Consider the following 26,647-nt stretch of genomic DNA (forward strand, 5'->3'; position numbering starts at 1 on the left):
AGGGTTTTCTGCAGCGCTGATGTGAGGCCGTCCTTGTCCCATTTGGGGTCCAACGAAACTTCCTCGGAGCACGGGGGGCTGGGGGAGTCGACTCAAAACTGCCCGGGTCGGGAGGGGGGGCCTTTGGGGGGCATTCCAAGGAGCGAGGTGGGGCGGGCCACCCCCAAAGCCCCACCCCATGACCACGCCCCATAGTGACCCCACCCCCAGCCCCGCCCCCAGCCCGCATTTAAAGGGCTCGCTCTCTCCACAGCGCAACCTCCGCTGTCTGCATCGCCCCTTGCACGCCGGAGTGCCTGCGACTTTAATTAAAGGGCCGTCCCCTCGCCTAGGCTGCAGCACCGCCCATCGGCTCCTCGCGCCTCAAAATGAGTAGCTCCCACTCCCGAGCGGGCCAGAGCGCGGCGGGCGCGGCTCCGGGTGGCGGTAACGACACGCGAGACGCCGAGATGCCGGCCACCGAGAAGGACCTGGCGGAGGACGCGCCGTGGAAGAAAATCCAGCAGAACACATTCACGCGCTGGTGCAATGAGCACCTCAAATGCGTGAGCAAGCGCATCGCCAACCTGCAGACGGACCTGAGTGACGGGCTGCGGCTGATCGCGCTGCTCGAGGTGCTCAGCCAGAAAAAGATGCACCGCAAGCACAACCAGAGGCCCACCTTCCGCCAGATGCAGCTCGAGAACGTGTCGGTGGCGCTCGAGTTCCTGGACCGCGAGAGCATCAAGCTCGTGTCCATCGGTGAGGGCGCGTGCCGCCCCGTGGCGCCGGGAGGGCGAGGGCGGGGGGCTCCGCATGTCCTTCCATCTCCCCTGGGTAGACCCCTCCCAGCCACCCTCCCCGAGTCGTGGTGCTTTCTCGGCCCCCTCCCCCCAGCCCGGCTGAGGGGCTCCGCGCGGGCCGGGCCTCGAGAACAAAGGCGCGCTGGCAGGCTCGCCCCGCTGCTGTGCGGACCGCTACGCGCCCCCGCCCGCCGCGCCCCGGCTGGCCCGCGCCCAGGCTGAGCTCACATCCTCCGCAGGCCGTGCCCCCGCCCCTTCGCTTGCTGTGGGAGAGGGCCTGGGGGTGGGCACTGGCCAGGCTCTGGCCCTGCGCCCAGTGTCCCATCCCTGTGCAGCGGGAGGCCCGGTTTCTCTACCTCCTGCAGCACTTTGGAGAGGGCCTCCTGACTTTCAGGTTCCCCTGTGGTTGCTAAACAAGGGAGTTAGAGTTTGCGGGTTCCATTGTTTAGGGCTCTCAGCTTTTTCTGGTCTTGGAAGATGCCCCCCCCCCTCCTCAGAGATGGCTCTAACCCCCAGTTTAGATCTCTGCCAGGGAACTTAGGAGGCCAGAGAAGGGCATGGCTAGCAAAACAGAACCTGAAATGAGTCTGGGTGTCAGCCAGTGAAGGGAGCTGGTTTGTCGTCTACTGAAACACTGAATTACTGTTGAACTTGGGCCAAACTCTTGTTTCTATGTAGGACTTGGCTTTTCTGCATCTCAAATGCAGGAGTTGGTTGGGAGGTACTCCAGCGTGTGCTGGGCTCATTGCCAGCCCAGTGTCCGTGTCACTGGGCTGGTGATGCTGGCATTGACCGGGCCTACTGTAGCATCCCTGGCTCTTAAGGTGGAACCCACTCCGGGACAGGCAGCAGAACTGGTGGCTTGGGGGCATTGTACAATAGAAAGAAGAAGGGCCATGAACTTTTTTCAGAATTGAAAGGGGTCTTTCAGTTGGCCCCCTTGCCCCGATGCGATCCATGCTGAGCCTGAGAAAGTGGGAGACCAAGATTCAGGTGCCTCCAACCACTCAGAGGGTTGGTCTCCAGGGCCTCACCTCTTTCTTTGGAATGCCTTTGGAGGCTCAGGCCCACCCCCCAGTCCCAGTCTGTGTCTAGCCAAGCTGAGTCATCTCTGAGCCTTGGGTGGGGGGGCAACCGGATGTGGGGAGGCGGGCCACACCCCAGCTGTCTGAGGGGGGGTCTCCTCCTCCCTTCTCTTTTGAGCTGGCTGGAGCAGGCCTAGTTCCCAGAGCTTTGCCATATAAGGCAAAAAAATGTTGGAAAGCAGCAGTGATTAGGGGAGGGAGGGGGCAGGCTGGCCCAGGGGCTGGGGAAAGGGGGTGGGAGGGGGCGGGGCCATCCAACCAGGCAGTCTCCCAATGAAGCCCGGCCCTTCCCTCTCTCTTTTCTGAGGGGGATGGGGAGGGCCTAGGCCTGCCTCCTATGGACCAGGGGGCGGGCCCAGCCTGACCCACCAGGGCTGATGAGCTTGGCCTTGTGTGTCCCCTCCTGGGTCACAGTGGGCCTCAGGCCTCATTAGGGCTCTTCTGCTGGACCCAGGACTCTGGGGATGGGGGCCTCGTGGGAAGCCCTGGCTGGTCCTGTGCATTTGGTCTTCTCTGACCCTTCCAGTCACCACTAGCCTGAAGCCCCCTCTCCACTTTCCCACCATTTGGAGACAGTGCAAGCCAGTGGTGCAGGACTCTGACCAATCTCAGTCTGGGGACAGAGAGGCCACTCTGCTCTGAGCGGCTCAGCTGGTCCTCAGGGTGCTGCCTACTAGACTCAGAGGCCACCCGCCATTGATCACCCTTTGGTGGCATCCATTCCCTTCTCCCCACCCCCAAGTTGACTCACTAGACAAGTATTTTCTCTTGACTGGGGGTTGGGTAGGTTGGAGACAGCAGGGATTTCAAAGATGAGCTCTTAGAAAGCTTGGCCTTTCTCTGGGCCCCACTCCCAGCCCCTCACCCCTTGAAGCCAAGACCCACAAGGGGCTTGGGTGGGTCCCACAGCCCAGAGGGGTTCCCATGGTGACAGGGTGCAGGGTGCCCGCCCTAACCACTTCCCCTGTGGTTAGCTTGGTGGCCGCCCGCCCACAGCCCAGCAGCCCGTTAGGTGGCAAGGAGGACAGGCAGCAGCCGGTTGGGCTCTGCTGAGGCAGCGGGATCAAGGACCCCACCCATGGCCTCTGCTACCCCAGTTCTCAAGCTGGGCCCTGGGCGTCCAACCCAGCCTCAGTGGCTCTGCCCTCCTCCTCGGGCTGGGTGAGGGGGCCCCCAGAATGTGCCCTGCTCATCCTCCTGCTGGGCCCCAGTGAGTCATGGCCCATTGCCATTGGGCTCCCGACCCCTCCCCTGTGCCATGACCTTGCCTGACTCCCAGCTTGGTCCTGCGGGGGGTGGGGGACACTAAGGAAGTGCAGGGTGGGGCTTGCACCCTCCACCCCAAGAGGGGGACCTTGCCAAACTCAGGCCTTGCCCAACACCTCTACTTCCCTTGCCTCCTGCCACCCACCTTGGGGAAGCAGTTGTATTTCCCAACTGCCCCACCCACCAGCCTTCCTCTTCCCCTTCCTCAGCCCTGGTCAGGGGCCCTGGCATCCAGGCCCACTAGGGCCGCGCTGTTCCTACTGCTTGTTGCCTGGAAACCCGTGGAGATGAGTGATGGGCCCCTGCTTGCGTTGCTACAGAGCACTCATCCTGCTCACTCCAGGGCCCCTCCCCTGGCCCTGTCTGCAGCCTGCTGCTGTCGTCAGTCCTTCCTCTTGTCCCCCAGGGCTTCCCGCTACACCCCCTAACTACACTCATTTTCCCCCAAAAGTTTTCTTCCCTCTGAAACCACCTACACCCCCTCCGGGGGCTTCTCCCCCACATGGGGTTCCCTGTGCTGCCATGCTCTCCACTGCCTGGGAGCCACCTGACACCCTGTGTGTGCACCCTCTCCACACGCAAGCCCGTGTGTACACACGTGCACAGGGGCACTTGGGTGGGCCCCCTGCTGTCCAACACCGTCACTCTTTTCCCTCACAGACAGCAAGGCCATCGTGGATGGGAACCTGAAGCTGATCTTGGGCCTCATCTGGACCCTGATTCTGCACTACTCCATCTCCATGCCCATGTGGGATGAGGAGGAGGATGAAGAAGCTAAGAAGCAAACGCCCAAGCAGAGGCTCCTGGGCTGGATCCAGAACAAGCTGCCGCAGCTGCCCATCACCAACTTCAGTCGGGACTGGCAGAGTGGCAGAGCCCTAGGCGCCCTTGTTGATAGCTGCGCCCCGGGTAAGGAGTGTGGGAGTGGGAGATGCGGGGCTGGAGCTGGGGCTGTGAGTAAGACAGTTGATACGGCCTGCAGGGGAGTCCGGCGGACCCCAGACTCAGTCATCTTTGTTCCGCAGGCCTGTGTCCTGACTGGGATTCCTGGGACGCCAGCAAGCCTGTGAACAATGCGCGGGAAGCCATGCAGCAGGCCGATGACTGGCTGGGCATCCCTCAGGTACAACTCTGCCTGGACATCCAGGGCTGTCCAGGGGCCAAGTCCCAGGGGGAGTGGGGTCCTATCCCTGGAACCCGAGGCCTGGAGGCCAAATGGTTCTTGTCTTTTGACTGTGACAGGTGATCACCCCCGAGGAGATCGTGGACCCCAATGTGGACGAACACTCCGTCATGACCTACCTGTCCCAGTTCCCCAAGGCCAAGCTGAAGCCAGGGGCTCCCCTGAGACCCAAACTGAACCCAAAGAAAGCCCGAGCCTACGGGCCAGGTGAGGGAGACAGGGCCTGGGGATGTTCAGGGACATGGCAGCTAGGTTCTCAAACGCCCCCTGAGAGTCAGACAGGCATGAGTCAGAGCTGGTCCAAACTGGCCACTTGCGACTAGCCGTCAACCCAAGGTAGGACCTGTTCAAGGAGGGAGCACCCAGCCACTTTCCCTGTAAGTGGAGACCAAACCCGGCCAGGGCATCACGCAGGAGCAAGGGCCCAGGCAAATCCAAGTGAGAGTTCCAGAAAACAGGCCCAGGCCTGTCTCACAGTGAAGGTACAGCTGGGGCCCAAGGCCAGGCTCATTGTACCAGCGTTCACGCTGAACTGACTCAGCCAGTTCTGAGTGTTCCACTGGGACGGCGGGGAGGGGGCTGAGCTGCGGAAGGAGATACTACTGAAGGATGATGGGGGAGGGGGAAGGCTGTGCACGACCCTAGCACCCAGCCATGCCTTTCTCCTCCCTTGGCAGGCATCGAGCCCACAGGCAATATGGTGAAGAAGCGGGCAGAGTTTACTGTGGAGACCAGAAGTGCCGGCCAGGGAGAGGTGCTGGTGTACGTCGAGGACCCAGCTGGACACCAAGAGGAGGTAGGGCCACCTTCAGGCTGGGCGGGGCACTGCAGTGCCTCCACTTGAAGGGACTGCTTTTGCCCTGACCGGTTTGGCCCAGTGGATAGAGCGTCGGCCTGAGGACTGAAGGGTCCCGGGTTCAATTCCGGTCAAGGGCATGTACCTTAGTTGTGGGCACATCCCCAGTGGGGAGTGTGCAGGAGGCAGCTGATCGATGTTTCTCTCTCATCGATGTTTCTAACTCTCTATCCTTCTCCTCCCTTCCTCTCTGTAAAAAATCAATAAAATATATAATTAATAAATAAATAACAGGGCTGCTCTTGCCTGGTCGGCCAGCGTGGCTCACTGGTTGAGCATTGACCTATGAACCAGGAGATCATGGTTCGATTCCCGGTCAGGGCACATGCTCAGGTTGCGGGCTTGGTTCCCAGTGTGGGGCTTGCAGGAAGCAGCCAACCAATGATTCTCTCTCATCACTGATATTTCTATCTCTCCCTGTCCTTTTCTCTCTCTGGAATCAATAAAAGTATATTTAAAAAAATAAAGGGGCTGGTCTTAGCAAAGGCTCATGGGCTCCTTGTTACCACAGGCCAAAGTGACTGCCAATAACGACAAGAACCGTACCTTCTCTGTCTGGTATGTCCCCGAGGTGACGGGGACTCACAAGGTGAGCCCTCAGCCTGTGGGGAGGCTGGTGGCGGGGACAGTGGCTGTGGGGCCCCGACCCTCTCACAGCCTGCCCCTCCTGGAAACAGGTCACCGTGCTCTTTGCTGGCCAGCATATCGCCAAGAGCCCCTTTGAGGTGTATGTGGACAAGTCCCAGGGCGACGCCAGCAAGGTGACTGCTCAGGGCCCCGGCCTGGAGCCCAGCGGCAACATCGCCAACAAGACCACCTACTTTGAGATCTTCACAGCAGGTGAGAGGAGGCTGCTGAGCAGGCGGTTCTGGGGTGGCGGAGCGTTGCTGGGGTCCGGGCGCAGCCTGGAGGCTCTGGGAGCTAAGCTGGTACTTTGTGGCAGGAGCTGGCTCAGGGGATGTAGAGGTCACGATCCAGGACCCTACCGGACAGAAGGGCACTGTGGAGCCTCAGCTGGAGGCCAGGGGCGACAGCACCTATCGCTGCAGCTACCAGCCCACCATGGAGGGTGTCCACACTGTGCACGTCACCTTCGCTGGCGTGCCTATCCCTCGAAGCCCCTACACTGTTACTATTGGCCAAGGTAGGCTGGTCCCGGCCACCTACGTCCCCCATTGCTGGGGCCTCCCATGGGATGGTCGGTTGGAGGGTCCCACTCCAGCCCTCCCCACCCTGGCACCCGGGGTCTCTGCTTCCACCGTTGGGGTGAGCTCTCTTTCCTCCCCTGCTGGGGCCCTTCTTCCTGTTCCTCTCGCCCTTTCCATCTCTCTTTCTCTTCACGCTTTCACCTTCGGAAGAACTTGCTCGAGCTGTCTAGAATCCTGCTGCTCTCTGCTCTGCCCACAGGGTCAACGGTACTTGGATCTGTCTTGCTTTGGGAGGGGCGGGCTGGGTGGGGCCGGGGAGCTGGTGTGGAGCAGGTGGGAGGAGGCCATCACATCCTGGTCTGGGCCACAGGTCCTGCGGTCGGGGTCCCTTTCATTTCTTCCTGGCATGTCCCTCCCTATCTCCTGGGGTCAATTGTGAGGGTCCCCACCCTCATCCTGATGGCCCAGCCCTGTGGGAGGAAGCAAGGGAGGGGTCGCCCTGTGCCAGCCCCAGTGGCTTCATGAGCCCTCTCCCCACAGCTTGTAACCCGAGTGCCTGCCGTGCTGTTGGCCGGGGCCTCCAGCCCAAAGGCGTGCGGGTGAAGGAGACTGCCGACTTCAAGGTGTACACGAAGGGCGCAGGCAGTGGGGAGCTCAAGGTCATCGTGAAGGGTCCAAGTAAGTCAGCCTGCAGCTGAGGTGGGCAGCGGCCGCCCCAGGGGTGCTGCTGGGCAGGCCTGAGGCCCTCCTTTGTCTCTGGCAGAGGGTGAGGAGCGTGTAAAACAGAAGGACCTGGGGGATGGTGTTTATGGCTTCGAGTATTACCCCACGGTGCCTGGCACATACACCGTCACCATCACGTGGGGCGGCCAGAACATCGGGCGCAGGTGAGGCCCCAACCCAGTGCTCAGAACCAATGCAGTGTAACCCCCCCACCCTGCTCAGGGCGGTGCCCCTCAGCACATACCCCTGTGTGGCTCTTTCTCTACAGTCCCTTCGAGGTGAAGGTGGGCACGGAGTGTGGCAATCAGAAGGTGCGGGCCTGGGGGCCCGGCCTGGAGGGTGGTGTCGTTGGCAAGTCAGCGGACTTCGTGGTGGAGGCCATCGGGGATGACGTAGGCACCCTCGGTGAGTTGGAGGCTACAGTGTGGGCAGCCAGGGGCTCCCTGCCAGGCTCCAGGGCACTGATAGAGTTGGTGGCTGTTGACAGGCTTCTCCGTGGAGGGCCCATCGCAGGCCAAGATTGAATGTGATGACAAGGGCGATGGCTCCTGTGATGTGCGCTACTGGCCCCAGGAAGCTGGCGAGTATGCTGTGCACGTGCTGTGCAACAGCGAGGACATCCGCCTCAGCCCCTTCATGGCTGACATCCGGGAGGCACCGCAGGACTTCCACCCAGACAGGGTAATGTGCATGTGCCACTGGCCCGGGTCTTGGCCCTCTTTTGCCTCCACTTGGGGGCTGGGCTGAGTGATTGGTGTTCCAGCGGTGTTTTCCCTGCCACCCTATTTCCTTGGTGGCCTGCATTTGGTCCCCTGAGATCTGGGTGGCTTCCCATCAGGTGAAGGCGCGTGGCCCTGGATTGGAGAAGACGGGCGTGGCCGTCAACAAGCCAGCGGAGTTCACGGTGGATGCTAAGCTCGGCGGGAAGGCCCCTCTCCGGGTTCAAGTGCAGGTGGGGTGCCCACCTATGGCACAGAGGTGGGGGTGGGCAGCTGCCCAGATCTGAGTACTGACCAGTTGGCCACCTACTTTCCAGGACAACGAGGGCTGCCCCGTGGAGGCATCAGTCAAGGACAATGGCAACGGCACGTACAGCTGTTCCTACGTGCCCAGGAAGCCCGTGAAGCACACAGCCATGGTGTCCTGGGGAGGTGTCAGCATCCCTAACAGCCCCTTCCGGGTGAGCTGGCCCTCCCACAGGCCTTCGATAGCCCTTCATCACATCTTCCTAGGGCACCTGTCCCGTGTTTATCTATAGCTCTTAGATCAAACGTGAATTCCAGACAGCTCATCCATTCCAAGTGTATAGCTTGGTAGTCTTGAGTCCATTCAGAGTTGTGCAATGGATAACACAATTAAAGACTAGGTAGGGTTTTGTGTTTTTTTAACTGATTTCAGAGAAGGGAGAGGGAGAGATTGAAACATCAATGATGACAGAATCATTGATTGGCTGCTTCCTGTACACCCCCTACTGGGGATTGAGCCCACATCCCAGGCATGTGCCCTGGCCAGGGATCCAACTGTGACCAATACTCAACCTCTGAGCCACACCGGCCAGGCAAGACTAGTTTTCATCATCGCAAACAAACGCTCCTCTACCCCCCAGAAATCCCCCTCCCCCAACCCTGAGCAACCACTATTCTGCTTTCTGCCTGTTCTAGACATTTGCTATCAATGGAACCATGTAATGTCTAGCAGCCTTTTGTGTCTGAATGCTTTCACTCAACATAATGTTTCAATTGTGGTTCTACTTGCAGCATGAATTGGTACTTCCTGCCTTTTCATGGCTGAATGATAGTCCATTGTATGGATTAGACCACATTGTATTTATCCAGTTATTTGTTGATGGGCCTTTGTTATGGTCTCCCTTTTGGCTGTTGTGAGTAGTGCCACTATGAACATTTGGGTACAAGTATGCAGACGAGTGATCTCATTTCTCTGGGTAGATAGAGGCATAAGAGCGGGATTACAGCGTCATATGGTCATTTTATGGTTAATCACTTGAGGCACCACAAGACCCCTTCCCAAGGTGGTTGCACCATTTTGCGTAACAGCCAGCAGTGGATGAAGGCTGGTAATACCCTTGCCCTTACCTTGTCCTGTGCAGGTGAACGTGGGAGCCGGCAGCCACCCAAACAAGGTCAAGGTGTACGGCCCAGGAGTGGCCAAGACAGGACTCAAGGCTCATGAGCCCACCTACTTCACCGTGGACTGCACGGAGGCCGGCCAGGGTAAGGCTCTGCCTCAGGTGGGTGGACATGTGGGTGAGGCATCCGCATGAGGTCCCAGCCTCCACTCCCTCCCCTGCTGCAGGCGATGTCAGCATTGGCATCAAGTGTGCCCCTGGTGTGGTGGGCCCGGCTGAGGCCGACATCGATTTTGACATCATTCGCAATGACAATGACACGTTCACGGTCAAGTACACACCACGTGGGGCTGGCAGCTATACCATCATGGTCCTCTTTGCTGACCAGGTGGGTGTTGCTGCTTCCCGTCCCCAACACTGCTGGGCATTGGGGTGCTGTTCTCCTCTTAGTCCGCTTCTCCCACCATTGCAGGCTACGCCTACCAGCCCCATCCGGGTCAAGGTGGAACCCTCCCATGATGCCAGCAAGGTGAAGGCAGAGGGCCCTGGCCTCAGCCGCACAGGTGAGGATGACCACCCTCTGGAGAGATCAGGGACCTCAAGGGGGATTGAGGCAATGTGCCCCTAATGGCTGCTGTGTCTCCTCAGGTGTTGAGCTTGGCAAACCCACCCACTTCACGGTCAATGCCAAAGCTGCTGGCAAGGGCAAACTGGATGTCCAGTTCTCAGGAACGGCCAAGGGGGATGCAGTGCGTGATGTGGACATCATCGACCACCACGATAATACCTACACGGTCAAGTACACTCCTGTACAGCAGGTAGCGCCCTTAACCTCTGCAGCCTGCACCTCTTCTCACCCATCATGCCTGTGGTCCTCCTTGAACGGTGGGCTGGGTGGGCTGCTCCAGGAGGCTTCCCACTCACTGCCATTTCCCACCTGGGAGACAGTGGGCATGAAGGCCAGGGGCGGAAGAGGAGAGCCAGTTGGCTGACCTATGAACCAGGAAGTCATGGTTTGATTCCCGGTCAGGGCACATGCCCAGGTTGTGGGCTCAATCCCCAGTGTGGGGCGTGCAGGAGTGCAGATTGTCTCATCATTGATGTTTCTATTTCTCCCTCTCCCTTCCTCTCTGAAATCAATAAACATAAGAGGACAGCCAGTGTCTCTCTGACCAGCCCCCAATTCCTAACGGGAAGCTGCAGGCCAGGAAACCAGGGTCATGACCTATGACTCTACCCTTCTGTACCCCTCCCAGGGCCCAGTGGGCGTCAATGTCACTTATGGAGGGGATCCTATTCCTAAGAGCCCCTTCTCCGTGGGGGTGTCTCCAAGCTTGGACCTCAGCAAGATCAAGGTGTCCGGCCTGGGAGAGAGTAAGTAGTTGGAGCCCTTGTCGTGGTTACCGAGCTGGCCCAGGAGCTGCCCGGGCTCAGTGTCACAGTTCTTTCCCTTCTTCTGTCATCTCAATAGAGGTGGACGTTGGCAAAGACCAGGAGTTCACAGTCAAGTCAAAGGGTGCTGGTGGCCAAGGAAAAGTGGCATCCAAGATCGTGGGCCCATCCGGCGCCTCAGTGCCCTGCAAGGTGGAGCCCGGCCTAGGGGCTGACAACAGTGTCGTGCGCTTTGTGCCCCGCGAGGAGGGGTCCTACGAGGTTGAGGTGACTTACGACGGTGTGCCTGTGCCTGGCAGCCCCTTTCCTATGGAAGCCGTGCCTCCCACAAAGCCTAGTAAGGTAACTGAGGTATGGGGGCTACCCTGTCTTTTCCAGACATGCCCTTACCCTTTATCAGGCTGAGGCCTGCTTATGCCCCTGTCTCGTAGGGGAGGGAAGCCAGAACAAGAGGAAGTAGATTGTCCTCGCTGGTTTGACTCAATGGATAGAGCGTTGGCCTGTGGACTAAAGGGTCCCAGGTTCAATTCCCAGTCAGGACATGTGCCTGGGTTGTGGGCTTGATCCCCAGTGTGGGGCGTGCAGGAAGCAGCCAATCAATGATTCTCTCTCATCATTGATGTTTCTCCCTCTCTCTTCCTCTCTGAAATAAAAATATATATATATTTTTTAGAAATTAAATTTAAAAATAGATTGAAGTGGGGGCCAGGGGTCAAGGGTCAGGGAGGTGGTGTGGTTTCAGCTCTTGACCTGCCCATCTCTCCTCAGGTGAAGGCGTTTGGGCCAGGGCTGCAGGGCGGCAGTGCAGGCTCCCCTGCCCGCTTCACCATCGACACCAAGGGCGCCGGCACTGGCGGCTTGGGCCTGACCGTGGAGGGCCCCTGCGAGGCGCAGCTCGAGTGCCTGGACAATGGGGATGGCACATGCTCCGTGTCCTACGTGCCCACCGAGCCCGGAGACTACAACATCAACATCCTCTTCGCCGACACTCACATCCCCGGCTCCCCATTCAAGGCCCATGTGGTGCCCTGTTTTGACGCATCCAAGGTCAAGTGCTCCGGCCCTGGGCTGGAGCGTGCCACGGCTGGGGAGGCAGGCCAGTTCCATGTGGACTGCTCAAGTGCGGGCAGTGCAGAGCTGACCATCGAGATCCGCTCCGAGGCTGGGTTGCCTGCCGAGGTGCACATACAAGACCACGGTGACGGCACACACACCATCACCTACATCCCTCTTTGCCCCGGCTCCTACACCGTCACCATCAAATACGGTGGCCAGCCTGTGCCCAACTTCCCCAGCAAGCTGCAGGTGGAGCCCGCGGTAGACACTTCCGGTGTCCAGTGCTACGGGCCTGGCATCGACGGCCAAGGTGAGAGGCCATACTGCGAGACAAGGGGGCTGGGGGCATCTAGGGTCCCCAGAGCCCCCGGAGCCCATGCCTACTCCTCATTGCCCCCTTACAGGCGTCTTCCGAGAGGCCACCACTGAGTTCAGCGTGGATGCCCGGGCTCTGACGAAAACTGGAGGGCCGCATGTCAAGGCCCGCGTGGCTAACCCCTCAGGCAACCTGACCGAGACCTACGTGCAGGACTGTGGTGACGGCACGTACAAAGTGGAGTACACACCTTATGAGGAGGGTATGTGCCAGGGCTCCCTGGGGCTGTGGGGCATGTGTGGGGTGGCCCGGGCTCCTCCTCACCCAGCCTGCCGTCCTCCAGGACTTCACTCTGTGGACGTGACCTACGATGGCAGCCCTGTGCCCAGCAGCCCCTTCCAGGTACCCGTGACCGAGGGCTGCGACCCTTCCCGAGTGCGCGTCCACGGGCCAGGCATCCAAAGTGGCACCACCAACAAGCCCAACAAGTTCACCGTGGAGACGAGGTGAGGAAGTGCCCAGGAGGCAGGGGCGTGATGGGCCTTGAAACTCCAGTACTAACTGGCTGTCTGTCTGGACTAGGGGAGCTGGCACAGGAGGCCTGGGCCTGGCTGTAGAGGGCCCCTCTGAGGCCAAGATGTCCTGCATGGATAACAAAGATGGCAGCTGCTCGGTTGAGTACATCCCCTATGAGGCTGGCACCTACAGCCTTAATGTCACCTATGGCGGCCACCAAGTGCCAGGTGAGGAGGCAGGTCGGCTAGGACTGAGCTGGAGCCACCCGTTGCCCTCCACCCTGTCTCACACACAATCCATCCTTCTGCCCCCCACCCAGGCAGTCCTTTCAAGGTCCCTGTGCATGATGTGACAGACGCAACCAAGGTCAAGTGCTCTGGACCTGGCCTGAGCCCAGGGATGGTCCGTGCCAATCTGCCTCAGTCCTTCCAGGTGGACACAAGCAAGGCTGGTGTGGCCCCACTACAGGTCAAAGTGCAGGGACCCAAAGGTGAGTGTCCACACGCTTAAGAGCAGTAGGTTGGGTCCAGCCAGTGTGGCTCAGTGGTTGAGTGCCGACCCATGAACCAGGAGGTCACAGTTCGATTCCTTGTCAGGGCACATGCTCGGGTGTGGGCTCAATCCCCAGTGTGGGGCATGCAGGAGGCAGCTGATCAGTGATTCTCTCTCATCATGGATGTTTCTGTCTCTCTCTCCATCTCCCTTCCTCTCTGAAATCTATAAAAAAATATATTTTTAAAAAGAGCAAGAGGTTGGAGGGCATGATCCTCTTTGAGGGGTGGGGGAAAGAGAGCAGAGGCCTTGCCCAAGAGGCTGGAGCAGGTGCACCAGCCGTTGATAGAGGAGCCTCGGGTGATGGGACCAGATGGAGGTAGAATAGACACTGAACAGATGTGGCAGCAGGGACCAAGGGCCAGGGTCCAAGCTGGCACCCAGAGTAGTTTCTGGTGTCACAGGGCGCAGGGCCATTCCTGGGATGGGCAGGTGAGGGCAAAATGAGGTGTAGGCCTGGAGTGGGGGCTGGGTGCATTTCTGAGCCCCTGACATCCCGGGTGATGGGGCTGAGGGCTCAGGAGACTGGCTGAGGCTCTGTCTTTGGGACTGGGGCCAGGCCTGGTAGAGCCAGTGGATGTGGTAGACAACGCTGACGGCACCCAGACCGTTAACTACGTGCCCAGCCGCGAGGGGCCCTACAGCATCTCCGTGATGTACGGGGAAGAGGAAGTGCCCCGCAGGTAAGAGGCAGCTCCCTTCCAGGCTGGGGGTGGCAGGCTGGGCATCAAGAGCTTTCCTAACCACTCACCCCTGGCCCAACAAACAGCCCCTTCAAGGTCAAGGTGCTGCCTACACACGACGCCAGCAAGGTGAAAGCCAGCGGCCCTGGGCTCAACACCACCGGTGTGCCCGCCAGCCTGCCTGTGGAGTTCACCATTGATGCGAAGGACGCAGGGGAAGGCCTGCTGGCTGTCCAGATCACGGTGAGTGGCGTCCTGGGCAGCTCCTGGCCCTGCTGGGTGCCACTCCGGGAACAGGGAAGGCCAGGGAAGGTGGGGAGCCCAGGCTGGAGCCGTGTGCAGAATAGAGCATACAGTTGGGGCACTTGAGGTCTCCCCAGGGAGTGATGCCAGCCAGGGCAGGTCTCCTGTGTGTAGGAAGATGGTGACAAGCACAGGCTTCCCCACCCATACACTAGCTCATGCCTCACTTTGAGCACGTTACCAAAGCCCTTAGTTCCTCAACTTGCCCACTTGTGACATTAGTGCTGGGCAGGCCCCGGGGTGGAGGATGGGAGCCGAGGGGTACTCATGGGGTAAAGCAGAATGGGTGCCAAGGACCCTGGCCCTGCCTGTTGTCATGGGGGGCAGAAGCTTTGGGCATTTGGGAACCTCTCTTCTGGCCCTTGCCAGTGGGGAAGTAAAGGACAATTCTGGATGCAGGCAGCTATTTTGGGCCATGGCGGCTGAGTGACTTGGACGCTGTTCCTGCAGCAGCTGACTTGACGCTGGCTCCTTTAAGAGAACCTGAGCCCGGCTGGTATGGCTCAGTGGTTGAGCATCAATCTATGAACCAGGAGGTCATGGTTCTATTCTTTTTTTAAAAAATATATTTTATTGATATTTTACAGAGAGGAAGGGAGAGAGATAGAGAGTTAGAAACATGGATGAGAGAGAAACATCAATCAGCTGCCTCCTGCACATCTCCCACTGGGGATGTGCCCGCAACTCAGGTACATGCCCTTGACCGGAATCGAACCCGGGACCCTTGAGTCCGCAGGCCGACGCTCTATCCACTGAGCCAAACCGGTTTCGGCCATGGTTCTATTCTTGGTTGGCGCACATGCCCGGGTTGCAAGCTTGATCCCCAGTGTGGGGCGTGCAGGAGGCAACCGATCCATGATTCTCTCTCATCATTGATGTTTCTGTCTCTCTCCCTCTCCCTTCCTCTCTCTGAAATCAATAAAAATATATATTTTAGAAAAAGAGAGAACCAGAGGTGATCCTGGGCTGGGTAGGCTTATGCCAACCACCTCCGTCCCCTGTGCTTTGCCACACAGGACCCTGAAGGCAAGCCCAAGAAGACGCATATCCAAGACAACCACGATGGCACGTACACGGTGGCCTATGTGCCAGATGTGACGGGCCGCTACACTATCCTTATCAAGTATGGCGGTGATGAGATCCCCTTCTCCCCGTACCGTGTTCGCGCCGTCCCCACCGGGGATGCCAGCAAGTGCACGGTCACAGGTGAGCCCGCCCGCCATCGGCCACGGCGCTCAGCACGGGGCTTGGGTGTGCCTGTGTGCAAGGGCTCGCTGCTTGGGGCAGCGTGTGGGAGTGGGGGCCGCCCCCTGAGTGACTCACCTGACCTTTCTCCTTGCTCTCTGCCCTCTCACCTCAGTGTCAATCGGAGGTCACGGGCTAGGTAAGCTGCTTGCCGGGGCCACTCCCAATGCCCCTCCTGCCCAGAGGGCAGCTTCCTTTCCTCTTCCATGCTGATTCCCAGGACAGTTCCAGCTGCAGCTCTTGGCAGGGACAGAGGGGGGGGCCGGAGGGTTAGGGCCCAGGGAGGCCTCTGGAGCTGAGCATGAGCGCTCTGGCCCGTCCCCTCTCTGGGCCTCTGTTTCCCCATCTGAGAAGTTGGGTTGCAGCTGAGAGCTTTGGGGTGAGGTGCATCCTGAGAGGCACCCCACTGGGGCTCTGGGGTCTGGGGATCTTGGCACCCCAGGAAAGCCCAGGAGGCGGGCAGCAGGCCCTTCCTTCTTGCTCCCTCCTTCCATGTCAAGGGCTCCTGCATGGGCTAAGGGGACAAGGGGTCTCCCCCGACAGGCGAGAGTCCCCAGCCCTGGCCAGATCCACAGACCCTCATCCCCACCTCCCAGGGGCCTCGCGTCCCGGGCCGGGGGAGGCGCAGCCTGCATGAGCGGGTGGGGCTCGCTGGTAGTGCAGTAGCACCAGCGTTGACTGCTTGGGCGGCCAGCATGGCGGGGCCTGGCCCAGCCTCAGAGCCCCAAAGTGCACTCGGTGGCCTATCCGCCCTCCCCGCCTCCTTTCCTACCCCTGTCCCCCCAGCAGTGACGTTATTCAGAGGGTCTCCAACCAGGTGTGGCAGGGGAGAGCCAGCCCTAGGCAAGGACACCAATAAGAGGCGATTGCTACTTAGGAGGCTCTGAGGCCTGCAGGCCTGGAGCTTGGGCGAGGCAGCCAGCATGAGTTAGGGTGTCTTGGGCTTTGCAGCAAGGGCTCATCTGCCGAATACAGCAGGCCCTGGGATCTGAGATGATAGGCATGTAGGGCAGGGGGACGAGGCCTTGGGGACCAGAGGCAGTGTCAAGCCTTGGTTGAGGGAGTGGCCTCGGTTTACCTGGCCACTGTGTGCAGAACAGAGATAGTGAGCCCAATTGGGGAGCTGAAGTTACTTTTATTTTTATTTATTTATATTTTAAAAATTTATTTTTATTATAGATTTCAGAGAGGAAGGGAGAGGGAGAGATAGAAACATCTATGATGAGAGCGAATCATTGATCGGTTGCCTCCTCCATGGTCCCTACTGGGGATCGAGCCCGCAACCTGGGCATGTGCCCTGACCGGGAATCGAACCGTGACCTCCTGGTTCATAGGTTTACGCTCAACCACTGAGCCACACCGGCCAGGCTGAAGTTACTTTTAGATCAGCCAGAAGGGTGGCTTGGGCTAGGCTTGTGGCCATGGGGCTTGAGGGGGGTGCCAAGTTGGGAGGTGTACTTTGAAGATGGAGCAGCCAAGACTGGCTGATGGGCTGGGTGGGAAAAGTGGGGATTCGAGGGTAACTGAGGTTGGGGCCCAAACCACGAGCTAGATGGTGGGTTCAGTTCTCAGTTGGGGAGAATGGGTGTTGGATGGGTATGAGGTGAGGCCTTCCAGGGCAGAGTGGGCAGCAAGTGGCCAGGCCTGGACCTCGGGAGAGCTGCGGAAGGCCAGCAGAGAGCCTAGGGCAGCCTGAGCCCTCGACCACAGGGGAGCTCAGTGGCAGGCTGGCTGGGGAACCCCTTGGACGCAGCCCTGGAGCAGGTTCCATGCTCCTGGGGGCTTCCCTGGCCAGGGCCAGCCTGCCTGTTACTTTGAGGCCTCACAGCCCCACCACCCCCTGAGCCTCCACGGCTAAGCGCAGGTCGTAACGTCACTGTCCCTCCCCTTTCCTCAGGCACTCTGGGGCCCTGGAGGCTGCTCAGCTGCTCTGCCCTTGCAACCTAGAGGCGGTGGCTGTGGCTTGGGCCTCCTGTCCCCCTCCCTCCGGGTGCTGCCGCTGCCTATGCGCTGTGCTGCTAGGGCGCTAACCCCGCTGCTCCCTGCTTCCCTGCTCCCAGCTCCCTGCCTGCTCTGGGCTGTGCCCAGCCACCCCTCACCTCGAGCCTTCGGTTGAGCGAGCATTCTCAGTTGTCAGGAAACTCTCATTTCCCCTTCAGGCCTGGGTGGGGGCGGGAGGCGAATGTCACATCCCCCCACACTGCAGCAGGACCCCGCCTCACCGCGTGCACACACAGCACTGGGGGCCGGGGCCGGGGCCAGGCCACGGGGCAAAGGCAGCTGTGCGCCCAACCGGAGCACTGGCATTCCTCAGCGCGGTCCATGGCACCAGCTGAGGCTGAGTTGGCAGGGGAGGTGGCAGCAAACGCTTGTGCCCCAACGGCAGCAGCGGCCTCACGGGCCTCCAGGCCCGCCCTTCCTCCCCAACACCTGGGTGCCACCCGTCGGGCCTTTCCCACATGGGGGCTGCCCCCAAGACAGGGCTCCCTGGCCTGAGGTGGCTCGAGGGAACCTTTCCTGCCTTCTGAGAAACTACTCACCTTCCAAGCTCGGGGGTCAGGGGTGGGAGGCCTGGCTGTGCTTGGTGGTGGCAATAAAAGGCCTGGGCGGGCGGCAGGCAGTGGATAGGAGCAGCCTGAACGCCACGCTCATGCACTGGCCCCCCTCTGGGGACCCGCCTTGCCCCACTAGGTGCTGGCATCGGCCCCACCATCCAGATTGGGGAGGAAACGGTGATCACTGTGGACACCAAGGCTGCAGGCAAAGGCAAGGTTACCTGCACTGTGTGCACACCCGACGGCTCCGAGGTGGACGTGGATGTGGTAGAGAATGAGGATGGCACCTTTGACATCTTCTACACAGCCCCGCAGCCGGGCAAATACGTCATCTGTGTGCGCTTTGGCGGCGAGCACGTGCCCAACAGCCCCTTCCAAGTGACGGTCAGAAAGGGCCAGGGGTGAAGGGTCTGGGTGGGACCCATCCTGAAACGTGCCCCACCCCCCGCCAAAGGATTTCTCTGTGATTTCAGAGTCTCCAGCTCTTGTGTTTGCTCTGCAGGCTTTGGCTGGTGACCAGCCCACCACGCAGCCTCCATTGAGGCCCCAGCAGCTGGCCCCACCATACACCTACGCTCCGGGGGCCCAGCAGACCTGGGTATGGCCTAGCCCGCCTCCTCCAGCTCGCCTAGCTCTAGGGGACGTTGGGGGGCTGGCCAGCTGGGTGTCCCATGAGGCCCATTCTGGCACATGTGAGGAGGGATCCCAAATCTTCCTGCTTGGGACTCCCTCGACTCCTACAGCCCCTCACTTGGGCCCTCTGTCTCCACTGCAGGCCCCAGAGAGACCCATGGTGGGCGTCAATGGGCTGGATGTGACCAGCCTGAGGCCCTTCGACCTTGTCATCCCCTTCACCATCAAGAAGGGCGAGATCACAGGTGAGTGGGAGCAGGAAGGAGCCTGGGAGCCGCAGAGGCCAGGGTGTGCCAAGGGGCTGCCCTGACCCTGTCACATTGCCCTGCAGGGGAGGTACGGATGCCCTCTGGCAAAGTGGCACAGCCGGCGATCACCGACAACAAGGACGGTACAGTGACGGTGCGCTACGCCCCCAGCGAAGCTGGTCTACACGAGATGGACATCCGCTATGACAACATGCACATCCCAGGTGCGCCCTCACAGCATGCCACCGCCGCCTCACAGAGGCCTGGGGCAGCGGGAGGACCTGGGGGCCAACACAAGGTCCCCATTACACATGGCCCCTCTTCCTGCCTCAGGAAGCCCCCTGCAGTTCTACGTGGATTACGTCAACTGTGGCCACGTCACCGCCTACGGGCCAGGCCTCACCCACGGAGTAGTGAACAAGCCTGCTGTCTTCACAGTCAACACCAAGGACGCAGGAGAGGGTGAGTGGCAGCTGGTTTTGACCTTTCTGTGCCATGGTTGTCCTCAGCGTGTGGAGAGCTGGGCGCAGGAGAGACATTCCCGAGTGGGGTCCCCTGCCCTGTCCCCCAGCCTCTGCTTGCCTGTTGGGGCTCTCCCTCATCTTGTCCTGGGTATAGTTCCTGCCCTCACCCATGATTCTCTACAGGGGGCTTGTCCCTGGCCATCGAGGGACCATCCAAAGCAGAAATCAGCTGCACCGACAATCAGGATGGGACGTGTAGTGTGTCCTACCTGCCTGTGCTGCCCGGCGACTACAGCATCCTTGTCAAGTACAATGAGCAGCACATCCCAGGCAGCCCCTTCACAGCCAGGGTCACAGGTGGGTGCCAGTGGGGAGAGTGACAGGAGGAGGCAGGTGGCCTGACCGGCGTGGTTCAGTGGTTGAGCCTCGACCTATGAACCAGAAGGTCATGGTTCGATTCCCGATCAGGGCACATGCCTGGGTTGTGGGCTCAATCTGCAGTGTGGGGCGTGCAAGAAGCAATTGATCGGTGATTCTGTCTCATCATTGATGTTTCTCTCTCTCTCCCTCTCCCTGTCTTTCTGAAGTCGATAAAAGTATATTTTAGACCTTAGCCGGTTTGGCTCAGTAGATAGAGCATCGGCCTGCAGACTGAAAGATCCCGGGTTCGATTCTGGTCAAGGTCACATGCCCGGGTTGCTGGCTCGATCCCCAGTGGGGGTCTTGCAGGAGGCAGCTGATCAATGATTCTCTCTCATCATTGATGTCTCTATCTCTCTCCCCCTCCCTTCCTCTCTGAAATCAATAAGAAATTTTTTTTAAAATAGTTTTGTTGTTTTAAAGAAAGGCAGGTGGCAGGGTGGGTGCTGTCTCTGCTTCTGGACACTCAGTGACTGTCCTTTGCCAGGTGATGACTCCATGCGCATGTCCCACCTGAAGGTGGGCTCCGCTGCTGACATTCCCATCAACATCTCTGAGACGGACCTCAGCCTGTTGACGGCCACAGTGGTGCCTCCTTCGGGCCGCGAGGAGCCCTGTCTGCTGAAGCGGCTGCGCAATGGCCATGTGGGTAAGAGGCTGAGGGGCAGGGCCTTCTGGAAAGGAGGGAGGTTGGGGTGGGGGCATGCCTTTCCCTGGCTGACAGCCCGCTCTGTGCCCAGGGATCTCCTTCGTGCCCAAGGAGACGGGGGAGCACCTAGTGCATGTGAAAAAGGGTGGCCAGCACGTGGCCAGCAGCCCCATCCCAGTGATGATCAGCCAGTCGGAGATTGGGGATGCCAGCCGTGTGCGTGTCTCGGGCCAGGGCCTCCATGAAGGCCACACCTTTGAGCCCGCGGAGTTTATCATTGACACCCGTGATGCTGGTAAGCGATGGTGGCCTGCCCGCCAGGGTGAACCCACTGTGCTTGGCTCTCTGGCTCAGGGGTGTCCCTTCTGCAGGCTACGGCGGGCTCAGCCTGTCCATCGAGGGCCCCAGCAAAGTGGACATCAACACAGAGGACCTGGAGGATGGCACGTGCAGGGTCACCTACTGCCCCACGGAGCCCGGAAACTACATCATCAACATTAAGTTTGCTGACCAGCACGTGCCTGGTGAGTGCCACGCACGCGCACTTCTCCCTAACCCTCCTGATCGCACCCCAGGGCCAGGATGTAACCTGTATGGGGTGTGGGCTGTGCTTCCCTCCTGCAGGCAGCCCCTTCTCTGTGAAGGTGACAGGCGAAGGCCGAGTGAAAGAGAGCATCACACGCAGGCGACGGGCCCCTTCAGTGGCCAATGTTGGCAGTCATTGTGACCTCAGCCTAAAGATCCCCGGTAGGAGCTATAAGGGGGGGGGGGGCGGGGGGACTGGGGAGGCCTGGTAACTCCAAGCAGAAGTCTGGGGCCTGGAGCTCCTGCTCACCAGGCTGTCCCCCACCTGCAGAAATTAGCATCCAGGACATGACAGCCCAGGTGACCAGCCCGTCAGGCAAGACCCATGAAGCTGAGATTGTGGAAGGGGAAAACCACACGTACTGCATCCGCTTTGTGCCTGCCGAGATGGGCATGCACACGGTCAGCGTCAAGTACAAGGGCCAGCACGTGCCTGGGAGCCCCTTCCAGTTCACCGTGGGGCCCCTAGGGGAAGGGGGAGCCCACAAGGTCCGCGCCGGAGGCCCTGGCCTCGAGAGGGCCGAGGCTGGAGTGCCAGGTAGGCCTGTTTCCTGCCAGCTTCTCGCTCTCCTGGGCAGGGTGGGGGGTGGAGGGGCTGAGGTCAGGGGTTGCAGCCTCGGGAGAGGTGCACATGCGCTCCACTCACCGGACACACTGCTTTGCCACAGCTGAATTCAGCATTTGGACCAGGGAAGCTGGCGCTGGGGGCCTGGCCATTGCTGTCGAGGGCCCCAGCAAGGCCGAGATCTCCTTCGAGGACCGCAAGGATGGCTCCTGCGGTGTGGCCTATGTGGTCCAGGAGCCAGGTACTGAGGGCCGGGCCGGGCCGGGGTGAGAGTTGGCGATGCCTCAGTGTGGGTGTTGGTGGGTCTATGCAGACAGTCCTGCTCGGCTCCCCTCTCCACCTTGACCCAGGGCCACTGGGCTGTTCGTGGGAGGCGGGAGGCGAGAACGCGGCCAAGATGCATTATCTGCGTCTCTCCCTGTGCAGGTGACTACGAGGTCTCCGTGAAGTTCAATGAGGAGCACATCCCCGACAGCCCCTTCGTGGTGCCTGTGGCTTCTCCGTCTGGCGACGCCCGCCGCCTTACTGTTTCTAGTCTTCAGGTGAGGCACTGAGAGAAACCGCCCGCCTGGGGCTCCTGGGCCCGGCCAGACCAGAGCCAGTGCACGGAGCAGGCCTCGACCCTGTGTCGAGTGACCCACCCAGCCCCGCTCGGGGCGCCGCGCCTCTGCTCTGGCCGGGTGCAGCCCACGCTTTGGGTTGGCAGGACACATCCCTGCCCACCACGTGGAGTTTTTCTCGTGTCTCAGGTCTAAAGGCTTTGAACAGAAGCCTGTGCCCCTTGAGCACCAGGGCTGAGGTTTAAAGAGGGACAGCCTGTAGGGGCTGAGTGCTGCCCAGCGGGTGGGGCTGCCCTCCCTTTACGCTGCCCCGGGGAGTGTGATTGTGGAGCGCATGCGCCTGGGGGTGGGGGCTGGGGCGTGTGCCTGTAGCTTGCTGCCCCTGGAGAATCAATGGCTCTCCCTCTTTAAACCAAGTTGGACGCCAGATGGGTAAGTGCAACCCTGTGGGCCTCCTGCTTCTGGAGCCCTGCCCTCCCTCGTCCTGACCACCCAATCTAACCACCTCTGCTGTGCTTCCAGGAGTCAGGGTTAAAGGTCAACCAGCCAGCCTCTTTTGCAGTCAGCCTGAACGGGGCCAAGGGGGCGATCGATGCCAAGGTGCACAGCCCCTCGGGAGCCCTGGAGGAGTGTTATGTCACAGAGATCGACCAAGGTGAGGCCCTGTCCCTACCCAGCCACCCCGCCACCTGCCCAGGCCCCGCTGGGAGGAGTGGGCCTGCCCAGCCGGCTGGAAGCAGGCTGAGAGTACGAAAGGAGGTACAGATTCTATGAGCAGCCAAGATGGGCCCACACACGGGCCCCCTCAGCCAGGCGACCCTGCCACTACTCGTGACCCACACCCCTGGGCATCTGGCTCAGCAGCCACGACTGCTAGAAAGAAGATGGCCTTCTGCAGGGCCCGATGCAGTCTCCTGAAGGAGAGGCCGCAAGTGCAGCCAAGAGGCTCATGGCCCTTTAGCCAGGGCATGGCACCTATAGACAGGCCTGGGCAACCCAGGGATGGGCGAGGGTGAGAAGGTGTGCATTGCTGCCGGGTAGAGTTTTGCTAGTATCACAGTGTAGTCCTGCCCCTTCCCAGCTGTGTGGCCTCGAGCAAGTTCCTTGCTGCCTCTGAGCTCCAGTTAACATGCAGGGAGCTTGGCATTCGTGGTAACCTTTCTTTTTGTTGTTAATCCTCACCTGAGGATATTTTTCCATTGATTTTTCAAGAGAGTGGAAGGGAGAGGGAGAGACACATTGATTGGTTGCCTCCCACATGCGCCCTGACTGGGCCAGGGTTGAGCCTGCAACCGAGGTACATGCCCTTGACTGGAATCAAAACCAGGACCCTTCAGTCCACGGGCTTGACGCTCCATCCACTGAGCCAAACCGGCTAGGGCCATGGTAACTTTTCTAAAGAGGCAGTGAGGTGCGTGTTTTGCTTGTAAAAGATTTCAGTCCCAGTGAGCCCCGACAGGCTGCTTGGGCATCTACAGCTTCACCCCTCAGGTTTTAGGTCTGTGCTGTGGGGTGTGGGTGCCCGGCATGGTCCATGGAAGAAGCTGCGTGAGCTGCATGGACCTGCTGGGCTCAGGCTGGCGGGCAAGGGTCGCACCTCACAGATGTCACTTGCTCTGTCTGTGGGAAGGGACCTGGGTCCACAGCATGCCCCTCTGCTCCTCAGATAAGTACGCCGTGCGTTTTATCCCACGGGAGAATGGTGTCTACCTGATTGATGTCAAGTTCAATGGCACCCACATCCCTGGAAGCCCCTTCAAGATCCGAGTTGGGGAGCCTGGGCATGGAGGGGACCCGGGGCTGGTGTCTGCCTACGGAGCCGGCCTGGAAGGTGGCGTCACAGGTAGGTCAGCTGCTAGGGCCCCCATCTAAGATCTCAGTGACAACAGGAGGCACACAAGAATGACAAAGCTATGCTGCTGGGTGGGCAGTGGGGGGCTGGGGTGGGATGAGTCAGACCAGCTCTGCCTGACCTCCTGTGTCCCCAGGGAGCCCAGCTGAGTTTATCGTGAACACAAGCAATGCGGGAGCCGGTGCCCTCTCGGTCACCATCGACGGGCCCTCCAAGGTGAAGATGGATTGCCAGGAGTGCCCCGAGGGCTACCGCGTCACCTACACCCCCATGGTACCTGGCAGCTACCTCATCTCCATCAAATATGGTGGCCCCTACCACATCGGGGGCAGCCCCTTCAAGGCCAAAGTCACAGGTGAGCCTCTGCAGCAGACTGCTGGCGCCCACCTCAATGCCTAGCCCTCTGCTACCTCTCAGCCCCACCTGCTCTGCCCCACAGGCCCCCGTCTCGTCAGCAACCACAGCCTCCATGAGACATCATCAGTATTTGTAGACTCCATGACCAAGACAGCCAGTGTCCCCCAACACGGCACCCCAGGCCCAGGTCCCACTGATGCCAGCAAGGTGCTGGCCAAGGGCCTGGGGCTGAGCAAGGCCTACGTGGGCCAGAAGAGCAGCTTCACCGTGGACTGCAGCAAAGCAGGTGGGTGCCTGGAACACAGGAAGGGGGTTGAAGGGGTGGGGATGCCTTTGAGGGTGTGGCCGTCCCTTCTAGAGCCACTTCCTATTTTGGCCTCCCTGCCCTCTGCCTTAAGTACCTTGAAGGAGCTGGAGTTTCCTATGCTGGCCTGGCTGGGGGGCAGGGGTGCTGGCAGGTCTTTAGAAAGGGGTGTCAGCCTAGCCAGTGTGGCTCAGTGGGTGTGTCAACCCATGAACCAGGAGGTCAGGGTTCGATTCCCAGTCAGGGCACATGCCCGGGTTGTGGGCTCGATCCCCAGTGTGGGGCGTGCAGGAGGCAGCCGATCCATCTTTCTCTCTCATCATTGATGTTTCTATCTCTCTCTCCTTCTCCCTCCCTCTCTGAAATCAATAAAAATGTATGTTAAAAGAAGTAAAAAAAAAAAAAAATAGAAAAGAAAGGGCTGTTCGCTCTGCCCTGGCTGGGTAGGTCAGCTGGTTAGAGCATCATCCCCATACACCAAGGTTGCGGGTTCGATCCCCAGTCAGGGCACATACAAAAATCAACCAATGAATGCATAATTAAGTGGAACAATAAATCCATGTTTCTCTCTTCTCTCTCTCTCTCTCTCTCTGTCCCTCTCTCTCTCTCTCCCTCTCTCTCTCTCTCTCCCCCTCCCTCATCAATAAATAATTTTTAAAAAAGAAAGGGTTGTCATATTAGAACAGGTGATTGGGACAGAAGGAGGGGGAGGGGGAGTCAGCATAGTTACAACTGAAAATAGGGGGCTTGGCACCTGGGACTGAGGCCCTCTCCCCTCTCCCCCCGCCAGGCAACAACATGCTGCTAGTGGGGGTGCACGGCCCCCGGACGCCCTGTGAGGAGATCCTGGTGAAGCACGTGGGCAGCCGGCTCTACAGCGTGTCCTATCTGCTCAAGGACAAGGGGGAGTACACGCTGGTTGTCAAGTGGGGCGATGAGCACATCCCAGGCAGCCCCTACCGAGTCCTGGTGCCCTGAGCGCTGTGCCTGTGCCAGTGGCGACTCCCAGGACCAGAAGTGTCCCCGTGCCCACCCCCAACCCCCCTCCAAGCAGCCCCCCCTCCTCTCCTCAGCCCCGGAGCCCTGGCCAGCCCTGGCCGCCCTGTCACTGCAGCCACCCCTGCCCTGCGCTCACCTGCCTCCACTTGGGCAAAGGAGAGAGGCAAGCAGCGGGAACCGTTGATGGCTCCGCCTGTCTTCTTTGGTTCTGGGAGGGGTGATGGGTGGGGGCCTGTGCACGACCACCTGCTAGTTCCCTTCCCTAGCCAAGAAGAATAAAGCTCAGCTTTCATTCTCCTGAGACTGGCTCTCGATTTCTTGCAAGGACACCGACAGGGTGGCTGGCACATGGGCCGCGGCCACAGGCTGCTGATCTCCAGGCCTGGCCCCACCTGCTGACCCCACCCCCTAACTCCAGGAGGCCCCATCTGCACTGGCCGCCTCTGCCTCTCCGGATTCAGATCAATGCAGGGCAAGGGGGATGTAGCACCCCCAGAACACGGCCTGGGAAACTTGCCCCAGTCCACACCAGGAGTAGGCGATGTCCTGGGGAAAGGCCGGGCTGTGGCCAGGCAGCAGGATGCAAAGTGCTGGGTGGAAGGACCAGGTAGCCAGGCTTGAAATCACAGCAGACCCTGGCCATCTCCTAGACATCTTACATGCGCCACCACCCCTGGGGTAAGGGACTGTCACAAGGTCCTCTGCCCCAATGGGTCTCTCAAGGCCCCTCAGCAGGCAGATGGAAATATCGGAGGAACTGCTGTGAGATGCACAGTTTGTCCACTCCCACCTGACCCCAGGTGTCCTTGTCTGTCCTGCCCACCCTCCATGAGCATGCTTTGCCATGGCTCCTTGGGGCATTCAAACCCACCACTTAACTGTCCGTCACCTCCCTCATCCCACCCAACTATCTCCCACTCTAAAAACAACCCAATCTCCCAATGCCCCACCCCAAGTCCTCTGCCATGGGCAGCAGGCAGCCTCCTCTCCCACTTCAGGGGAAGGGCCCTAAAGCCAGTTTTCAGCCTGGCGTGGCTCAGTGGTTGAGCAGCCACCTATGAACCAGGAGGTCACAGTTCGATTCCCTGTCAGGGCACATGCCCGGGTTGTGGCTCAATTTCCAGTGGCCGGCGGGCATGCAGGAGGCAGCCGATGCAGGATTCTCTCTCATTGATGTTTCCACCTCTCCCTCTCCCTTCCTCTGTGAAATCAATAAAAATATATTTTTTAAAAAATATCAACTTACCCTAGCTGGTTTGGCTCA

The 26,647-nt window shown here is 59.8% G+C and overlaps 1 protein-coding gene across 1 annotated transcript; it reads left to right on the forward strand.

Annotated features, from left to right (window-relative positions):
* Positions 1-368: 368 nt before the first annotated feature.
* Positions 369-25,684, forward strand: FLNA (filamin A; the record flags this gene model as incomplete). Its single annotated transcript, XM_081115169.1, has 47 exons — positions 369-741; positions 3,794-4,042; positions 4,159-4,256; positions 4,376-4,523; positions 4,994-5,112; positions 5,684-5,761; positions 5,850-6,012; positions 6,116-6,316; positions 6,861-6,998; positions 7,084-7,207; positions 7,312-7,448; positions 7,531-7,724; positions 7,882-7,995; positions 8,080-8,223; positions 9,151-9,274; positions 9,357-9,517; positions 9,602-9,692; positions 9,778-9,947; positions 10,386-10,503; positions 10,601-10,863; positions 11,290-11,887; positions 11,982-12,155; positions 12,237-12,399; positions 12,476-12,636; positions 12,729-12,899; positions 13,521-13,644; positions 13,731-13,887; positions 14,964-15,153; positions 15,308-15,331; positions 17,884-18,131; positions 18,250-18,345; positions 18,523-18,625; positions 18,712-18,852; positions 18,962-19,090; positions 19,276-19,449; positions 20,000-20,161; positions 20,253-20,456; positions 20,533-20,685; positions 20,786-20,908; positions 21,018-21,284; positions 21,415-21,552; positions 21,738-21,853; positions 22,394-22,526; positions 23,538-23,714; positions 23,860-24,078; positions 24,163-24,366; positions 25,175-25,684. 47 exons carry the CDS (start codon positions 369-371, stop codon positions 25,360-25,362), a joined length of 7,944 nt encoding a protein of 2,647 aa, XP_080971295.1. The 3' UTR covers positions 25,363-25,684.
* Positions 25,685-26,647: the final 963 nt, after the last annotated feature.

The sequence above is a fragment of the Myotis nattereri genome (assembly GCF_964212035.1).
Source record: "Myotis nattereri genome assembly, chromosome: X".
In the NCBI taxonomy this organism is placed as follows: Eukaryota; Metazoa; Chordata; class Mammalia; order Chiroptera; family Vespertilionidae; genus Myotis; species Myotis nattereri.